The sequence below is a fragment of the Dreissena polymorpha genome, chromosome 2 (genome assembly GCF_020536995.1).
Source record: "Dreissena polymorpha isolate Duluth1 chromosome 2, UMN_Dpol_1.0, whole genome shotgun sequence".
NCBI lineage: Eukaryota > Metazoa > Mollusca > Bivalvia > Myida > Dreissenidae > Dreissena > Dreissena polymorpha.
Genome location: NC_068356.1, coordinates 122,448,809 through 122,469,309, shown reverse-complemented (window position 1 = coordinate 122,469,309; position 20,501 = coordinate 122,448,809). Strand labels below are relative to the sequence as shown.

General features: G+C 36.3%; 2 protein-coding genes across 3 annotated transcripts in view; one reads left to right on the top strand and one right to left on the bottom strand.

Annotated features, from left to right (window-relative positions):
* Positions 1–20,501, bottom strand: part of LOC127868825 (protein DD3-3-like) — a 42,441-nt gene that overhangs the window by 17,639 nt on the left and 4,301 nt on the right. Inside the window, exons 1-7 of one of the 2 annotated variants that reach the window (XM_052410908.1) lie at positions 17,666–17,802; positions 16,699–16,752; positions 8,197–8,289; positions 6,429–6,524; positions 1,789–1,927; positions 642–773; positions 38–196 (exon numbers count right to left, since the gene is read on the bottom strand). In XM_052410908.1, the coding sequence (XP_052266868.1) occupies positions 38–196; positions 642–773; positions 1,789–1,927; positions 6,429–6,524; positions 8,197–8,289; positions 16,699–16,752; positions 17,666–17,748 (756 nt within the window). In that variant the 5' untranslated portion in view covers positions 17,749–17,802. Of the gene's footprint in view, positions 1–37; positions 197–641; positions 774–1,788; positions 1,928–6,428; positions 6,525–8,196; positions 8,290–16,698; positions 16,753–17,665; positions 17,803–20,501 lie in introns of those variants that run through there. The other variant, XM_052410909.1, reaches the window with a different exon arrangement.
* The window catches only part of LOC127868827 (protein DD3-3-like), a 39,373-nt gene continuing 36,900 nt past the window's right edge, over positions 18,029–20,501 (top strand). The window contains exon 1 of the mRNA XM_052410911.1: positions 18,029–18,284. The gene's annotated coding sequence lies outside the window, so the exon portion shown is untranslated. The remainder of the gene's footprint in view (positions 18,285–20,501) is intronic.

Genomic DNA, 20,501 nt, shown 5'->3' with positions numbered 1-20,501 from the left:
TAAACCATTTCTAAATGCAACAATTAAACACCCTTACTGCACAATCCTGTGCATTGTTTGGAGCATAGACATTTGCGGCATCCATTTTTTCCAGAGTGTCAAGAGGCAGCACACATTGCCAGCGTGACTTGACATTTTCACTCTCGGCCTTGTAGTGGGCACACCGTCCCACCGTGTTGGTCAGAACAGCAATATCCTGTAATGAGAAAGTGTTGTTCTAGAAAAACTGGTCTAAATGCATAATAAGTAATGTATCATCCCAGATTAGCCTGTGCAGACTGGATTTTTGTTTAAAAGAAACTTCCTTGAAACGAAAATTACCAGCTGAGAGTAGAAGACTGCACAGGCTTATCCTGGACAACATTTAAAGCACATCCATTGAGCTCCTTTGTAACAGACATCCATTCTGACTAGAGATTATTTTCTGCATTCTGGGTAAATAAACTTTGCATGCCTTTTAAGGCGTCTTTTGTAACATTTATTTTTTTCATCACTAACACTTACATCACATTAAAAAAAATAAAAAAAATAATCATACCATTGAGACTGAGTTCAATCATAAACACAAGTCCATGAACAATCAAACCCATTGATATTTATAAGACAGAGATATATCTATTGCAATAGCTATTCCAGTTTACCTTCCACGGACTGGGATGCCAATATGGATAATAATCACGCTCTTCGGTACATTCGTAACCATAGCGATTATTTCTGCCATTGTTTTCTTGCCGGGTGCTGGCAGCCGACTGCTTGTTCTTGCCTTCCATATTCTGCAATAACAGCACAAAACACATAATTATATGTAAAAAGAGGTCAAGAACATTACAAAAAGGTAACATATAAGATTATAAACAGGACGTGTCCAAAGGGCACAGATGCCCCAATATTCCACTCTCAACTCAAAACTCAGCTTCTGTCACAAACAAGCTGTTTTAACTAAGTTTACCTTTGAAATCTAAGTGTGACCCTTGACCTTTAAGGTAATTAGATGGGTGATAGTTTTTTTTTCAGTGTAATTCATTGTTTAATTTAACTTTGCAGTAAGAATGAGAAAGTTATAGCTTAAATATGTTTTATAATTGTTTTGTGCTAAAGTATTTTTAAATCAATCAATTTTAGGAATATTATGGTTTCTACAAGAAACTTCCCAAAGACAAACAGGCAAGCATTCCTACAGACAGACCATGTGACTGCTTCATGCCAACTTCTTAGAAGGGGGCAAAAAAATCTCATTTGATATACATTTATGACACATCACTTAATATACATGTGGGTGTTAAAATGATGTTTTATTTATCTATGTGCACTCTTCCTGTGCCTAAACACCTTGAAAGCGCAATAGATGTCTCATTTTTACTTAGTAAAACATGCTATTTTGATGTTTCATCTGTTTAAAAAAAAGTTACATGACCAAAAATGTTCAGTTCCATTTAAATTTAAAGGGCTAGGTGTTTCCACCTAAAATACTACGTAAATTTGAGCTTCCCTCTTGGAAATCTGGGCTAAATTTATGTGTGTTACGATTTGTCCCAGATAAGTCTGTTCAGTCTGCACTGGCTAATCAGGGACACCACTTTCCACTTTTAATGATTATTTGGTTTAAAGGCAGTCTCTTCCTAGCAATAATCTTGTTTGGCGGAAAGTTTCTTTCCAGATAAGATTAGCGAACTGAGCACTGCTTAGGCTAAACTGATAGGACACTTTAGGCACATGCATTAAACCCCTTTTTCCAAGAACAAATCTCATTTAGACCAAGTCATTTCATGACTGCTTACTCTACAATACCTGGTCAGCTGTGAAAAGACCCAAATTTCTCTTGCGATAGAGACATCTCTGGTAATGTGTGGAGTCCTCGTGCATTCCATACTTCTCATCTGTGTTGCAGTCAGCGTTGGCACACTTTGCCTTGTCTACAGGAATTGTACTGCAAAAGTGATTATAATCTATGCATGGGAAACTGCAAAACAGAAACAAAACCAATGCATTTATACATTTGTATGTGCATTTTCCTAAAAAGAATAGATCTGTTTCAATAAAATGAAAAATCTTAATTAACTTATATCGTTTTATTTAAAACCTGATAAAGTAACAGTTAAAGCTTCTGTTTACATGTTCATTTTCTGACCTTGTGTACTATGGAGAAGGATATATTTACAAAAAAATGTCAGTTAATTCCTGTATTAAATCAAACAACACACCACTTACTACTGATAAGATTAAGTGGATCACTTAGCTTTTAAGACTTGTAGATATATAATTGCTGCATAAGTGCAATATTTAAAAAAAAAATTGATAAGCAAACATCTTTCAACAAAGGATGTGTCCACTTAATCAGTTATTGACACTGTCTGATTAATAGTGGTGATCACGCTTAGAAAGGGGAAATAGTTGTACTTAAAAAAAGGTCAGGTTTTGTTATTTTGCGCTGACTAATCTTCTTTCATAGCTTTCCTTTTATTTTGGCTTCATAAATAATTTATGACAAAGACAATAGTAACAAGGGCTGTTTGTAAAACATGCATGCCCCCCATATGGGCTGTCAGTTGTAGTGGCAGTCATTGTTTGAATACGTTTTTTGTCACTGTGACCTTGACCTTTGACCTAATGTAAGATATTATCCGGAAACCATTGTACTCTTTCGAGTCACTGTGACCTTGACCTTTAACCTAGTGACCTGAAAATCAATAGGGGTCATCTGCCAGTCATGATCAATGTACCTATGAAGTTTCATGATCCTAGGCGTAAGCATTCTTGAGTTATCATCCGGAAAACCATTTTACTATTTCGAGTCACTGTGACCTTGACCTTTGACCTTGTGACCTAACAAGAGCTGTCAGAGGACAGCACTCTCGACTATTCGAGTGCTTGACAGTATAACGTAAGCCATCATGGGGAAATTGTTCAATATATTATTAGACAATCTTTAAAAAATAAAAAAAAATTGGGGGGGGGGGGGTGAGAGGGGGGTATAATGTGGGTTGGGGTAATTAATTAGATGTTTAAAAAAAGATTGGGGGGGGTGGGGGGTAGGGGGGAGTGAGAGGGGGGTATAATGCGGGGTGTGGTAATTAATAAGATGTTTAAAAAAATGTTTTTTTTGGTGTTTTTTTTTTTTGGGGGGGGGGGTGGGGGGGGGTAGGGGGATGAGAGGGGGGGGGGGGGTATAATGTGGGGTGTGGTAATTTATTAGATGTTTGAAAAAAAAAATTGGGGGGGGGGTTGGGGTGGGGGGGGGGGGTAAGGGGATGGGGTTGAGAGGGGGGTATAATGTGGGGTGTGGTAATTAGATGTTTAAAAAAAAATTGGGGGGTAGGGGGGTAAGGGGGTAGGGGTAGGGGCGTGAGAGGGGGGTATAATGTGGGGTGTGGTATATTTATTAAATGTTTAGAAAAAAAATGGGGGGTTAGGGGGGGTGGTAGGGGAGGTGAGGTTGAGATGGGGGTATAATGTGGGGTGTGGTAATTTATTAGATGTTTAAAACAATAATTTTTGTTTGGGGGGGGGGGTGGTTGGTAGGGGTGGTTTAGGGGGTCGGGGATGAAAAGAGAGTATGATGTGGGGTGTGGTAATTTATAAGATGTTTAAAAAAAATCGGGGGGGGGTGGGGGTTAGAGATAATAATAATGTTGGGTGTGGTAATTTATAGATGTTTTTAAAAAAAAGTTTGTTTTTTTTTGGGGGGGGGGCTGGCGGGGAGTGAGAGGGGGGTATAATGTGGGGTGTGGTAATTAATTAGATGTTTAAAAAAAAAATTGGGGGGGGGGTGGGGGGGCGGGGGTGATGAGGGGGGTATATGTGGGGTGGGGTAATTTATTAGATGTTTAAAAAAAAAATTGGGGGGGGGGGGTGGGGGTAGGTAGGGGGGTAGGTGGGAGTGAGAGGGGGGTATAATGTGGGATGTGGTAATTTATTAGATGTTTAAAAAAAAATGGGGGGGGGGGTTGGGGGGTAGGGGGGAGTGAGAGGGGGGGTATAATGCGGGGTGTGGTAATTTATAAGATGTTTAAAAAAAATAAAACAATTGGGGGGGGGTGGGGGGTGAGAGGGGGGTTATAATGTGGGGTGTGGTAATTTATTAGATGATGTTTAAAAAAAAAAACATGTTTCTTTTTTGGGGGGGGGGGGTGAGGTTGGGGGGTGCAAAATATAAAAGCAATATGTCAAGAGACAATGAAAAAAATAACAAATGATCTCACACTGACATGAACAAATATCCTCTATTTATTAAACATGAAATTTAAATTTATTGCATTTGTTTCCCCTGTATATAAGAAAGATATAATAGTGTATTACCTCCCCTGTCCTGCTTATATTTATATTAATCAACAAAATTAAACATTAACACAATATTTAATATACAAAATATACAAAAAAAATATCATATTCTGATAATATTTTTACTAATCCACTTTATTTTACTCAAATGATGATGTTTCATTGGACTGATAATTATAGATTTAGGATTACAGACCAGTTGCTTCAGTTATATTGTTCAGAGTTCGCCCTGATGGCCGCGTATGCATTCTTAAGTTATCATCCAAAAACCATTTTACTATTTCGGGTCACCGTGACCTTGACCTTTGACCTAGTGACCTCAAAATCAAAAGAGGTCATCTGCGAGTCATGATCAATGTACCTATCACGTTTCATGATCCTAGGCCCAAGCGTTCTTGAGTTATCACCCGGAAACTACCTGGTGCACAGACCGACAGACATGTGCAAAGCAATATACCCCCTCTTCTTCGAAGGGGGCATATTAAAACAAGAGCACCGCATAACGGGTGCCACGCTCGGCTGCGAAAGCTTGTCAGAATGTTTTTTTTTTTTTTTTAGAGGTCACAGTGACCTTGACCTTTGACCTAGTGACTCAAAATGGGTGTGGCGTGTAGAACTCATCAAGGTGCATCTACATATGAAGTTTCAAAGTTGTAGGTGGAAGCACTTTGATTTTAGAGGCAATGTTAAGGTTTTTGTTAAAGTTTTATATTAGAGGTCACAGTGACCTTGACCTTTGACCTAGTGACCCAAAAATGGTTGGGCATGTAGAACTCATCAAGGTGCAACTACATATGAAGTTTCAAAGTTGTAGGTGGAAGCACTTTGATTTTAGAGCCTATGTTAAAGTTTGATATTAGAGGTCACAGTGACCTTGACCTTCGACCTAGTGACCCAAAAATGGGTGTGGCCTGTAGAACTCATCAAGGTGCATCTACATATGAAGTTTCAAAGTTGTATGTGGAAGCACTTTGATTTTAGAGCCAATGTTAAGGTTTTAGCACGACGCCTATGGCGGACGGCGGAGGAGCTGGCTATGACAATAGCTCGGGTTTTCTCCGAAAACAGCCTCACTAATAACGAAACAAATCACATTAATTAATTTAATTTCAGTGAGAAACATAATTGAAGAGAAACATCAGACGCTTATATGGTATTATATTTTTACAAAGTAAAAATGATTTTAAATTACTGAAAAAATACAAAATTGCTGCAAAACAAACTTACCAAAATGTGACAAATTTAAAAGGTAGTGAAATACCCAATTGAAGGCAAAGTGGTTCATGTTTTGGGTGTTTTTATGAATTCAAATACTTGATGAGCTTTGAAACATGAGATAATTACCACAGACAAACCCACAAGTTGCATGTTTAAATTTCCCCACCTATATCAGATGTGGTAAACGATAATGCCCTGCCCATTATGAAACACTGCTGGGGTGTAAGATGGGGAGTAAGCTAAAAATCATGAAACTTAAGCATTTTATAAGTAGTGACTGGTCTGTATTAGAAAGAGTTTAACTGCTTTAAACATGCTGGGGATCTATATATTGGGAAACAAAATATACTGAGAATATAAACAATGACTAAAAGGATCTCTGCCAGGTGACCTTACACACATTCCCCCTAAAGAAAGATAATGATCATTATGTGCTTGAATTTCTTCATACTATACTGGTCTTTGGTTATAGGATGTGTCTAATGGGACCAAGGGCTTAGGCATGTAACATTCATTACCAAAATTCAGAGCTGCAACTACTGAAAGAAAGAAAGTGGTATTGTTCATTATGGTATTCAGATTTCATAGTATACTCATATAACCAACAATTAATTAAGCTTTATTTGAACCTGAACAACAGAGTGACATTTTGTTGTTTTCAATAAACCTCGTTCTGGGAAAACAGAGCTTAATGCATGTGCTTAAAGTTTCATCCTAATCAGGGACGACACTTTCCACTTGTGGGCAATTTTTTGTCTATAGGATGTTTTTTGGAAAAAATCCAGTTTAGGCGGAAAGTAAAGTCTTTGGTTAGCCGTAGCAATCTGCACAGGCTTATCTGGGACGACACTTTCTGCACATGCATTACATATGTAAGTCAAATTTTACAGAAGATGAGGCTCAAATAAACACTGAATGTTAAGCTCTCTTACTCTGTACTGGTGCCATCTCTGATGTTGGGTCCACACATGTATTGAATTATGAGTTCACAATGGCTGTTCTTGTCCGAACATGAATGCTGGTTGGTCCTGCAATAAGGGCATAGTAAAGTTGAGTGGTTTCCGGTAACTGTTGTATCTGTTAAAACTTTGCTATACATGTAAGCTACAATGGTTTTACACTCAACACTGGATTAATGGAACTGATGTATACACCTATTTGTAATGTCAATATCAGGACCATACTTACAAATCCTTTGGACTCAAATCAGATGGCATGAAGAGACTCAATCTAGGCTATTATGTTTTCTTAAAATTACATTTAAACAGCCTTTTGCTCAAATTTCAGCAAGCAAAAGAACAGATTACAGCGATTTTTATTGCCCAAAAAGTGCATACCATACCAATTTGGAAAAATTAGCGCAAAAAAGAACATAAAAATGAAAATAAAAAGAACAGAAATAAGGAAATTTGTAAATCTTATGATTAGGAACAATGAGTCTTTTTAATTGCTTAGTATAAATTGCACTAACACATCTAGATAATAATTTACATGCATTTTTACTTGAAATGCTCAGTTTCAGTGCTCATATTATTTGTTCACTTGCAGATTTGGAATGAAATTCAGAAAATGTTTCTTCCTTTTGGGAATTTTTCAGACGGCTGGTGATAATTTTTGTTATTGTTTTTTCAATTGGGAAAGTACTTTTTACGGGTATTTTAAAAAGTAGGAAAACAATGTCTGGTTACAATGTGACATCTGAAAACTAGGCTTGCAATGGGATCCTAAATTGTAAATGATAATTGGTAAGACCCATTATTTAACAAAGAGTTGCCTTTGTTATTTTTGTCATCACAGAACTTTCACTGCAAAAAAATGTACAAGATTAGAAACTAACTTCTCTATAACTGTTACCTGACATTGCAATGTTATACATAGGACATGTGAATTTTCTCATAAAATTGAAGAAACGCAGCGATTGTTAAGGTTTATTTGAGGCCAAAATGCAGTCTCATCCTGCTTAAAAGGTACATTTCATACCCTTATAATAATTTTCTGATTCTCTTATCGATGTAAGCTTCATTTGGAACAGAAATTAGCTAATTTTGGATAAATTTAGTTAAAATGGTTCTAGGCATTTGTGTTTACATGTATGTTCCCAGCTTATATTAACAAGAGCACCGCATAACGGGTGCCAAGCTCAACTGCGGGTGCAGTTTTGAAAAGATGAAAGCTTGTCAGATTTTTTTTTTTAGAAGTCACAGTGACCTTGACCTTTGACCTAGTGACCCAAAAATGGGTGTGGCATGTAGAACTCATCAAGGTGCAGCTACACATGAAGTTTCAAAGTTGTAGGTTGAAGCACTTTGATTTTAGAGCCAATGTTCAAAACCTTGACAAAATGTTAAGGTTGTAGCACAACGAGGACGACGACGGACACAACACGACGAGCTGGCTGTGACAATAGCTCGGGTTTTTTCCGAAAACAGCCGAGCTAAAAACGAAGTTTGAGGCTAATACAATGGAGCAATGTTTAGGTAAGTACTTCATTAAAGGCCATAACAAAGAAGAATGTAAACAGGACTTATTGCTTACCATTAAAATTGTTTATCCCTTTTTGTCTTAAAATTTCCCATATGAAGGCTGGCCATCTTTCTCTCAAAAGGTTAAAAGAAGACACTAGATCATTGGCTTGTGAGCCCATACATGCACTTAATTTTGTTGCTAATGTACATTGTACACTTGTTTAAAATGTCTTACCACTGTATCTGCAGTTTGGAGCCCGCATAATAATACATTGGTTGTGGTCCCACATTGTATCCACCACGGTTGTTGTTTTGCGAGTCAAAAAGTCTGAAAGAATATACAAGAAATGTTAAAGAGCTACTTTAAAGTGAAATTATGGGCATTTTTCACTGTTGAATTGAGCTGAAAAGAATTAACAGGTCAAAAGAGGTAGTTAAAATATGTTAACTGAGCCATTATCTTCAACTCATCTTATTGCCAGTTATTTATAAAAATATATATTATATTCCATATTTTACATGACTGTCCCAGTCCTCTAGGCCGAGCGGAACTGTGTTTTTATTAGGATCGGAGTTAGTGTTCGTGTTTTGTATGAACAGATATTGTTGCAGGAAATTAAAATGATCCATAAACAAAATTGTGCCTTTGTGCCGTATTGTAATAGATTCATCGGGATGGCGAGTTGTGTTTGTTCTGTGTAGAGATTATAATAATAAACGTAAGACGGTTCACGATAATATAACTATATTTCTTCTTGTTCGATCACCAGACAAAACAACTATAACGTACAAATACATATTAGATTAACTCTTTCTTTTAGTTGTGTTATGGTTACTTTTTGTTTCTTATGTTAAGTTTGAGGTTCTTATTTTTACTAGATGTTGTCGATTCAGAGTTGGAAATTTGAATGCCCCCGCCTTCTGACGCTCGCCTTTTTATAGACAATATCAGCCAATCGAATTGCACCTTACAAAATCCGGACCAATGAAAACAATTGTTACAAAGTTACATTGGCGTTCTAAAAATTAAAATAAATATTCAGCAAAAATTTAGCTTCTGATGCAAAACTACAATTAATTACCATTTATAATGTGGCGTTCATTTGATATTTAGAAAGAACAATATTTAATGAATAAAATGGCACCACATATGGTTTTAATAGACAAAAATATGATATCAAACGCCGGTTTTCAAAATAGACAATGACAGCTTCTAAACAAGATGGTGGATGCGAATTACAATTGACAAGTAAGTTGAGTTTGATAAAATGAGAAGACTGCATTAAATGCATTTACAACAAGATGTGTTTGTAAAACACAATGTCCCCCTATATGATGTTTGACCTTGAAGGATGACCTTGACCTTGTGAAGGATGACCTTGACCTTGTGAATGATGATCTTGACCTTGACCTTTCACCACTCAAAATGTGCAGCTCTATGAGATACACATGCATGCCAAATATCAAGTTGCTATCTTCAATATTGCAAAAGTATTCATAAAATAAGCGATTTGGGCCACATATATTTGACCTCTGACCTTGAAGGATGACCTTGACCTTGACCTTTCACCACTCAAAATGTGCAGCTCCATGAGATACACATGCATGCCAAATATCAAGTTGCTATCTTCAATATTGCAAAAGTATTCATAAAATGAGTGATTTTGGCCACATATATTTGACCTCTGACCTTGAAGGATGACCTTGACCTTTCACCACTCAAAATGTGCAGCTTCATGAGATACACATGCATGCCAAATATGAAGTTGCTATCTTCAATATAGCAAAAGTTATTGCAAAATGTTAAAGTTGGCGCAAACAGACCAACAGACCAATGGACCAACAGACAGGGCAAAAACAATATGTCCCCCACTACTATACCCCCATTTAGCCATCAGGCTAAAACAACGACATATTTAATTAATAAAGGGTGGTCTTTTCAGACTTATGCTTATATAACTCCTATAAGCCAAAACTTCAATAACAGCATATTAATAAATGCATTGCCACAGTAATGAATCACATTGTTACAATATTGGTTAGTGACATAATAGTTATATAAATATATTGAATATATTCATTGACAGGGTGTTGTTTTTTTTTAAAAGGGGAAGACGCTGGACGCTGGGTAAAAGGGGAAAATAGAGCGCGAAAGAGACATATTTGGGGAAAAATAAAAATGGTTTATTTCAATGTCTATAACTAAGCTACAGAGGCATGTCTCTGTCACTATTATTGTGAGTTTCAAATCTCCTAGAGGGATTGTCCCCTAATACAGCACCAGTTGTGACATAGGAAATGTTTGGGCCACTACTGGATCCAAATAGCTCACAATATTTACACATAAATCCATGTTTAGTTTGACTGTGATATAGCCATGGGTATCGGGATTCGTATACTTGAGAATAGAAACGACTATCACCTTTTCGTTGCGTTTCGTCTGGCTTGGAAAATAAAGTTGCAGGGGTATATCTAATTATGGGAAATGTTTTCAACTGTTTTTCTGTACTGGGGCCGGAAACAATGTCAATTTTGATATTTCAGTTTCATTATTAATGGGTAGACGATCTACTTTCACTTTCACAATGTTCGATGTCGATTACCTCCGAATCTTGCTGGGTTTCAAGTTTTTGATGAATCATTCTTAAAAAATGTGTTGATGGGTTTAGTATTTGCCGAGTCTGAACGTTATATTTTTTTCGTGTATGAACGCCAATTGTGAGACACTTTTTTTGTTTTCACGTTCACATCTTGCCTCCTTTATAACCCGGATGAAAATTCGACTGGTTTCCGGTAATTAATTGACGAAATACCCTACTCGCGCAAGACCGGAATCCAGTGAAATAGTCAGGTGATTATTGCAGTCAGTTGCCCAGATAAAATTTCCATGACGTATTTATTTAATTGCTATATTTAGAATCACTGGGGTTCCCAGTTTTGTGTGTTCGTCGGGAGAGAGAGATCGTGGTACAAATTGGAGGTCACATAACCCCAAACTGGAACTCCTGTTTGCAGGGTTACATGCAGTCAGTTTGATACTTAGCACACATTGTTCAGTGCATGCTGCATAGGATTTGTAAAATACATTGCAAATGGAATGTTTTGGTATCAATTTGAAGGTATATTTGTAAGCAATAAGAAAAAAAGCCATTTATGTTTTCTACTTTTTCTGTTGATGGTTCCCGGCTTTGAAAGTAGGTCATACTATTTGAGCCCAAAATGGTCCCCTGCACAGCTGTCAAAACCGGTGTGCCTATTCTAAGGTGAATATTTTGAGTTACAACATAAAGAATTTAATGACATCCATTGTTTTTTTAAGATTATGCATTTATCTTTCCAATGATATATGATGATATAGTGGGTCATTGCTTGATCATGGTAAATACTGATATCGAACTTGAACTATTTTATATGTAATATAGAAGGAAATTAATTGCGCATGCGTAACCTGGATAAGTGTCAACTGACCCAAAGGAAAAAAATATCTTTGAGGATAAAATATTATATTTTTGGGAAAAATGATATTCTTAGAGGGGAAATTGTATTTCTAGGGGAAAAAATTCTGGAAGGGGAAGACGACGAATATCGGCGTCACTTTCTTAGTAAAAAAAACCCCCTGAATTGAACATTTTAACTTTAGCAAATGCTTAGTAACATACAATAAGAATAAATATCATAACATTATTCATTTGACAACAACTAAGTGAAAATACAATATGAGATAAATATAAGAAATTATTAGATGTTGAGAGTTATGGCTATATACAGTTTTGTAACAACTAACTTGTTACAGTATGAACGAATCTGCACTAAAACTAAATTTAGATTCATATGGTACATGCCTGATATAGTACATGCTGGCAAATTCGACTGTTGATATTCAAATGCATTATTTTTCTCTTTGCGGGATATTGGTTTAGTATGTTGATGCTGCATTAACAAATGTAAGTGTACATGTATATGAAGTGAAAACACCAAAAATAAACAACTGTTGCTATAGACACCTATAAACATAGCATATACTGTTAAATGTCGATGCGTCTATTGTCACTTTAAACAACCCTAAAGCAAACAAGAGGCCCATGAGGGCCTGAATTGCTCTACTGCTATAAACACTGTGCAAGTTTGGAAAGAATAAGATGGAAACTGTGTACTTAATCGCGCAAACAAGGAGAATTTTCTCAAATTCAAGGGGAGATTATTGTGTACTTATTTCTCCGATACTGCTCATATTCAATAGGGTTCAAGTCCTAATTGATATAAAGATACTGTGCAAATTTGGAAATAAGTAGATGAAAACTGTGGAATTAATTGCGTAAACAAGCTGGATTTCAAAATTTTCTCATATTCAAGGGGAAGTCATTATGGACTTATTGCTTCGATATTGCTCTTTTTTAAACAAGATCTGTCATAGGACAGCGCGCTCGACTATTCAAGTGCTTGACAGTTTAAAGTAAGCCATCATGAGGAAATTGTTCATATTTAATAATTTATTAGACGATCTTGCATACTGTAAATGGAAAAAGGGCCATAATTCTTACACAATGCCTGATACAGATGTCTGCTCTTGTTTATAGATTGGGGTCATGTTGGTGAAGAAGTTTGCAAAATATGAAAGCAATATGTCAAGGGACTGTGCAAGTTTGCCAAGAATTGGATGAAAATTATGGACTTTATCACATAAAAAAACTGAATTTTCATTTTTTTCTCAATTTCAAGGGGAGATAATTCTGGACTTATAACTCAGATATTGCTCATTTTCAATAGGGTTTGACTCATCAGGGCTCTTGCAAGGATTTTAAAACAGGAGTCCATGAACTCCTTCCTTGGAAAAAGTAGGAGTCCAAAAGGAAAAAGTAGGAGTCCAGTTGTATTTTGCACACATCTTCAAATTTTCAACAAAATATACATAGTTTTCTTATTGGTTTTATTATTAAAAACCCACATTACACTAGTCCTTACTTGAATGTCTAGTTTTAATCAGTGGTCATGATACAATTAACATAACACATTTTTTATCAAATGCCATTAACCCCATGCACATACATTTTTGTACACATTAAAAACATAACAGGGCACATAGATTGGACATATTATTAATTTATAGTAATATTTAGATCAGCCCATACTGTCTGTTTCATTACAACAAATTGTCAAACATCAAATTTAAACATGCACAAACTGAGTAAGAAACACAACACAAAAAATTTACTTTCTGACCTATAATATTAAAATAATACTAAAATGTTATGAATCCTTCTGATGGTGTTCCAGTTTAAACAATTATAAGATTCACATAAGATTAACAGTTTCAAACACCTTGAGGTAATCAGTCTTGTCAGCATTTTATTTTCTTCTCTTCCTCTTTTCACAAAACAACTGCACACTTCTTGATGCTGCGAATTCCTCCACATCTGGGCCATCTTCTTTTATTCGCATTAGCATCTTCACTGCTTTTTATTGCCATCTCAGAGCAATATGACAGTAATAACCAACATGTAAGTTTTCCCCCGTCAAATTAATGTGCAAACTATAAATGTTGCACGTGCTTTCTTACTCCCGAAATATTTCGTCTAACTCAGATTATGAACCTTTAGCTCCGTCCATTCTAACATTTCATTCAACAAAGTTACAGGGTATCTCAGGTGTAATCGAGATTGATATTGATTGGCCAAGCTAGCCTGCGCGTTTCCATGACAAAAAGGTCACGCGTGGTCGCTTACTGTGTTGCAGACCAGGTTTCGCTTTTTTATTAAATGCTTACGCTGACAATGAAACCAAATTGAAAACAAGTCCGGATTTGAATGGCGGACAATTTCGGTACATTTCAGCTGCTTGATGTGACGCAATTTTCAATACTTCTATACATTTTTATTGCAAAAAAACGTGCATACCAGGGTCTCTTGATTGGTTTAGAACATGCGTCCTCTTTCAAATTTATGCCTACAAATACGCATAATTAAGCGTTTCCGAGAGCCCTGACTCATCATTCAGATAAAGACACTGTGCAAGTTGGGAAATAATTGGATGAAAACTGTGGACTTTATTGCGTAAACAAGCTTTATTTCACAATTTTCTCAAATTCAAGGGGAGATAATTCTCGACTTTTTACTCTGATGTAACCCAATTTCAATAGGATTCGAGTCCTCATTATTATAAAGACACTGAACAAGTTTGAAAAGAATCGGATGAAAACTGTGGACTTTATGGCGTAAACAAGAAAAAGTCTAACACACGCACGGACGGACGAAAACCATGCCATCCCATAAGCTCTTCTTGTCTTTGGCCAGTAGAGCTAATAAAAAGCAAGGACACAGTAGTTAGAATACAAAAATAAATCGGTGAGAGTTTTCAGTTGCTCACCCAAAGCAGACAAAAACAAAAAAACTTTTCAGAACGTTCTTTGCTTAGAATTCGCCTCTTTGACAATTGTTTATGCAATGTGTCCCATTTCTGAAGTCAGAACAGGACTCAGGCCAAATAAAAGGTCCATTTCTGGTCTCCTTGGAAAAAAAACAGGGTCGGTAGCATGACAAAAGGATTCAAGGTCGAAAAAGATGCTTTGCGTTTCTTTACTGCTACAGTATAATTACCTCCCTTAGTTTTAAATTTGCCAGATAAACAATATGAAAATGTAACTTGTTCTTCATAAAACAAGTTAATTGTATGGCTAAAAAAATGTATCAAGCATTTAAAGAATATTTGATATTTAAGGAATGTTTCTAGTAAAATCCTGCGTATATATTCGGCTAGTTTCTGTGAAAGTGAAGGAGAAATGCTGATCGGTAATCTCCGTAGAGTTCGGAGGGAATTCGGAAACGTCGGTAGTTTCCGGATCGTGCCTTTCCGTTGGCTAGGTGGCGCTCTGTTCGCCAGTATATAAAGGCTTGCAAATAGGCAAGTTGGGCAGTTCTCTTGCGGATGCAAGCGGGATCAAATCTAATGAGAAAGGTACAGTACTCGCATGAACAGTATTCTGGAGCAGTTGGGTATTTACGTTGGCTTTTAAATGGTGCTGCCCGGGCTGCAGAGTTCCTGTTTCTTGTTGAGGGTTTTCTGAGTGTTGGAGTATACGGACGTCGTACAAGGCAGTGACGGGAGCTTCACCTAAGGCCTTGGGGAGACGAACAGCCAGTGGCTTCGCGGAAGCCAGTAGCCTTACGGAGGTGGTTGCCAGTAGCCTCACAGAAGCCGGAGGGTTCGTTGAAGGCATGGGTCCCTTCTTTGGTTGCATTGTATATATCCGAAGTGACTCGATTATTTTAAGTTTGTAATCAGAAGGCGAGTACATGTAGCCTAAGGAAAATTATTAATTTTTATTGTACTCAACAAAATAGTTGAGTGTGTTTGAGGTCGTGCACACAGCGCTCGGTGGCGGCCTCAGGAAGTCGGCGGTTCGCGCGCTACAGTAGGTAGGGATTTTTTTTTCGGGTACTAATATGGAAGGCTTCTAAAGCTTATAATAAGAAATACATGTATATACTGGTATATATGCTTTGTTTGCTTGATATTACATCTTATATGACCAAAAATGAATGATTTTTTATTTTAGTTTTATTTTTTTTGGCATTCCCAATAAAAAGTTGAAGGTCGGCGCCGATTCGGGACACCGTCGGGCGACCTGAAACGGACCTTTTTTTTTGGCCTCATGTATAATTTTGGAAAACTCTTATTATATAGGCAGTTTCCTAATGGACATAATCTTAACATACCTTACAAGACTATATTTATTGTGCCTTGTCAATGGAACAAATAAATTCTGTGAACATTTTATGAAATTTTCTTTTGTGGGTTTGTTTTATTACAAGGTTGTGCAAGCTGCCAATCTATTTGTTTAAAATATTAAGTGTCCCATGAGTTTATAAGGATCCTTTTGATTTGACCAGATGTAAGTGTATTTTTTGTGAAATAACAAACAAACTACATGTAAGTTGTTATGACATAAGTCCATAGTAACTGAGCAAAATGTTAAAGCCAAGTTTCAGATACAAAATACCTTCGACTGGCGTGGGAGATATACCTAATTTAGAGCTTATATAAACATAGAGGCTCAAACATTTGCCTGTAAAGACACTGCCTCCTGCATAAAAACTCATAATCTTAACGGAAATGAGTGAGCAAAGTTACCTGTCCTAAGTTTTCTTCAAACTAAAAGGGTAAAGGACTTATGGGGCAGACAAAAATGTTATGAACAAGTTACTGATGCATTGACGAAAGGCCACAGGGAATTGGACGGCAAAATCATCATAACTTGATATTGAAGAGTGCCTTGAAGCTTATAACTGACGAGAGGCATTTACTTGAAAACACGTACCATCTTGCTTATACGCCTTAAATAAACAAGAGCACCGCATAACGGGTGTCACACTGAGCTGCAGGTGCAGTTTTGAATAGATGAAAGCTTGTCAGAATTTTTTATTTCTTTTTAGAGGTCACAGTGACCTTGACCTTTGACCTAATGACCCAAAAATGGGTGTGGCATGTAGAACTCATCACGGTGCAGCTACATGTACATATGAAGTTTCAAAGTTTTAGGTTGAAGCACTTTGATTTTAGAGCCAATGTTCAAAACCTTGACAAAATGTTAAGGTTTTAGCATGACACGGGCGTCGACGGACACGACACGATGACGGACAGGACGAGCTGGCTATGACAATACCTGAGGTTTTCGCAGAAAACAGCCGAGCTAAAAAATGCATGAGGAATTTGAATATTTATATTTTATATATAATCAAACCTGTTTGCCTTTGCACGACCCCTTCCATTTTCATTCAGTCTATTATTTGAGCCCCTGAAAATGAAATGACACAGATTTGATATTCATACAGATTAATCAATATTAATTACTTACATTGTGAACAAACCAGACTGATGCTTATTTAGTTAATTAACCATCATTGATTAATAAGTTAAGACTTACTATTTAGACAGTTTGATATATATACTGCAACACGGTTGACTCGTGGTACTTCACGAATATATACTCGTGTCTAGACACCATCTTCATATATCATATAAATGATTAAAAGGACAACTACATTTAACTTAACCATAATGGACCATTGCCTTTTTATGATGAAAATCCTTCAAAATTAACTGCTGTAGAAACAAATCCAACACCACTGTCCACCATTGTTGTTTATTTTTACGCCTGGTAGATTCGCGGTAAATAGGTTTAACAGCACCAATAAAAAATTTAACATGAATAATCAAAGCTCTGACATATCACTAAATTATTAACAATCAATAACGTATATTTAAATTTAAATATATGGAATTAAAGATATAAAATAAAATTAATAAAACAGGTATTTTCAAGCATTGTTGTATTTTTTCGTTACAACAATTAACTGAACTATATAAATTCAAATATTGTTTTACTCCTATAAATATGAGGTTGATTTCGGTAGATTACGTCTAATTATTTGGACTAATATTGTTTAAGTCAGAGTTTTACGACATTTAATTACCAAAAATTGATTCCAACATGTAGCAAAAGATACTTTCGGTTACTCCTATAAATATGAGGTCGATTTACATCAGCTTACGTCTAATTTTTTGGACTAACTTTCGGTCAGATTCGACAAGAAATCACGCAGGTTTGTTCATAAACAAAATCTAGAGGGCGCTAATGAAATACCCCGAGTCGACCCGACCCGCGAGTTAACCGGGTTAGAGTATAATGCAAAAACTAAAAAACCTACCTAGGTGTGTGTAAGTATATGTCCCCGTGCACTTCTAAAATCATGCTAACCAAAATCATAAGTTTTCTCACAAATGTACTCATTTCGACCGCTGATTTTATTAACACAGAATCAAAAACACAAAATAAGTCGGTTTTCAGTTATTAACCTTAATATTGTAACAAGTTTATAACTAAATGACGTTACTGCACTTGACATAATGAAATAAGTGAGGGGAAAACTTCTGAACCGCTGCACATTTCTCGTGTTAAACAATAGCGTCATCAACCACTCCAATTTAAATTGATCACATTAAAGTGAGTCACAATAACTTGATTGTCGTCGGAGTTGTTGTTGTTGTTCTGTCATTGTTATGCGGTTTAAGCGGCGTAAACACGTAACACATCGAGTAGTAGGATTTAACATATTTAAAATTAATATCATATTCATTTAAATTAGCACATTTTCTATGTACATGTATTGTCAAAATACCGAAAAACGTACCGTCTTAACTTAAAAATAAAATCTAAAGAGTGATTATTTTTAATAAAAATAGTTCTTATTTTGCGCAGGAATATGATTAATTGGTTTTAAAAGTGAAAGTTACTTCCTAGTTTATTCCTGGTGTGTACTCTGTCAGGTATGTACAGTACATTCTGTGAAATTTCCAAGATATGAATTTTATAACTGAAATTGAATAGTAGGCTGTATTATTTTGAGGACCTGATTCTGTTTTGAAGACTTACTTACAGTAGACCTGTCTCTACAGAAAGATGAAATTGTGAAATAAATAATATTATTTATTGTTAAGGTGTAGTGTACATCATGTATTTTTATTGTCGTGTAATGTGTCCTATAAAATGGAATTATAATTTGCATTGTAATTAAATGTAAGATAAGTTAGATTACAAAAAGAACATGAGAATACAAATTTAATTAAATTTTAGTTTTTTAACAATAATATAAAATGGTAGTAAACCCTTTTAAGTGATCCCTTGCAGAAACGAAAAGGTTGCCGCTATTTAGCCGCAATGTTACGGCTTCAAAGCCGCAACTACAAAGCCGCTACCTTTTTTTGTAGCCGCAACTACTAGCCATTAAGTAGTCAATAGTAGCCGCTAGTGGCTACCGTGTGGCAATCTTATGGCTATTAGTAGCCGCTTGCGGCTCTTTTAGCCACAAGCGGCCCATAGTAGCTGCTAGCCGCTCATAGTAGCCAGAAGATAGCCAGAATGTATTCTTGTATCAAAAAAGTGCAATTATGATACAAGAATACATTCTGGCTATCTTCTGGCTACAACCAATACTTTAATATTAATCTTGAAAACACAAAAGGCTTAGTAGCCACTAGTGACTCTTAGTAGCCAGAAGGCAGCCACAATTTCATAATGACATCATATTTTGTATGATGTCATGACTCACTGATGTCATCAGACAAAAAATCAAACTGGCTGAATAATCTGACAAACAAATAGAAGTTACTGGGGAAGAGTTAAAGTCATTGTAAGTACGCTATGGTGATTAATACCGTTTCAATTGGTGTATATTTATTTTTAAATTTCAAAAATTGTTGTTGTTTTAAAACAAAAGCAGTAAAATTACATGTAACAGAGCGGGATTAATTTTATCTCTGGATTATTTCAAAAGGTTGTCATGATGTTTTAATTCTAGCTGTTAGCTGGCCATTTGTCAAGTCAACATAAAAGACAAAAGCAATCCATATATATTCTTTCTAAGAGGGGTTCTGATAAAAAAAATATTAATGTTGCAGTGTTTCAGATTGGCCCCACTTTTCTCAGGACAGGTGTCTTACTAGTCAAATTTTTTCCGAACATTTGTCCTAAATCATGACAAAACTTTCAGACAGCATGTTATCGTAAAGTTAATAAAAAAACAAGTCAACACTAAATCCAATAATATATGTTTGTGGCCATCAAGGATTGCAATCATCAGTCAGTACTTGGTAGCATACAATTGTCAGGTCTGTACCTAAATAACCCCAAGGGAAAATTGTGAGGAATTGTGCATCTGCTTTGAATTATTATGCCCCCCTTCGAAGAAAAGGGGATATATTGTTTTGATGGATGTCTGTCGGTAGACCAGTTCATTGGCCTTGGACATTAGATGACCCCTATTGAAATTGGGGTAACTAGGTCAAAGGTCAAGGTCACTTTCACAATAGACCATAGTCAAAACTAGTAGCAGCAACATAGCCTGAACAAGTTGCGAGAGCACTGCCAGAACTAGTAGCGGCAACATAGCCGCAACTAGTAGCGGCAACCAAGCCGCAACTATAGTAGCGGCAAAATAGCCACAACTAGTAGCGGCAACCGAGCCGCAACTAGTAGCCAGAGCAGAGTCAAAACTATCAGTGGCAACATAGCCAGAACTAGTAGCTGCAACCGAGCCGCAACTGGTAGCCAGAAAGCTCATTTGCATACGAAATACTACCGAGCGGCAACTTAGCCGCAACATTGCGGCAACGTAGCCACTAATAGTTGCAGCAGGGCCTAAATTTTCGTAAGGAATATTATGGGTATCTAACGGTTTATAGGTGTCTATCGCAACCGTTGTTTATTTGTGGTGTTTTCATTTCAAAACACTTATATTTGTTAATGCAGCATCAACATACTAACTACTAAGACAATATCCCAGAAAGAGAAAAATAATGCATTTGAATATCAACCGTACCTCTTCCGTTTTGACAACTGACGACATAATCTAAATGAAGTTTTATTGCAGTTTCGTTTATACAACACAAAGACACTATTTTGTTTTACGGATCATTTCGTCTTAGAGGACTCACCAGTCATGTAAAATATTGAATATATATACCGTGTTGCAGTATATATATCAA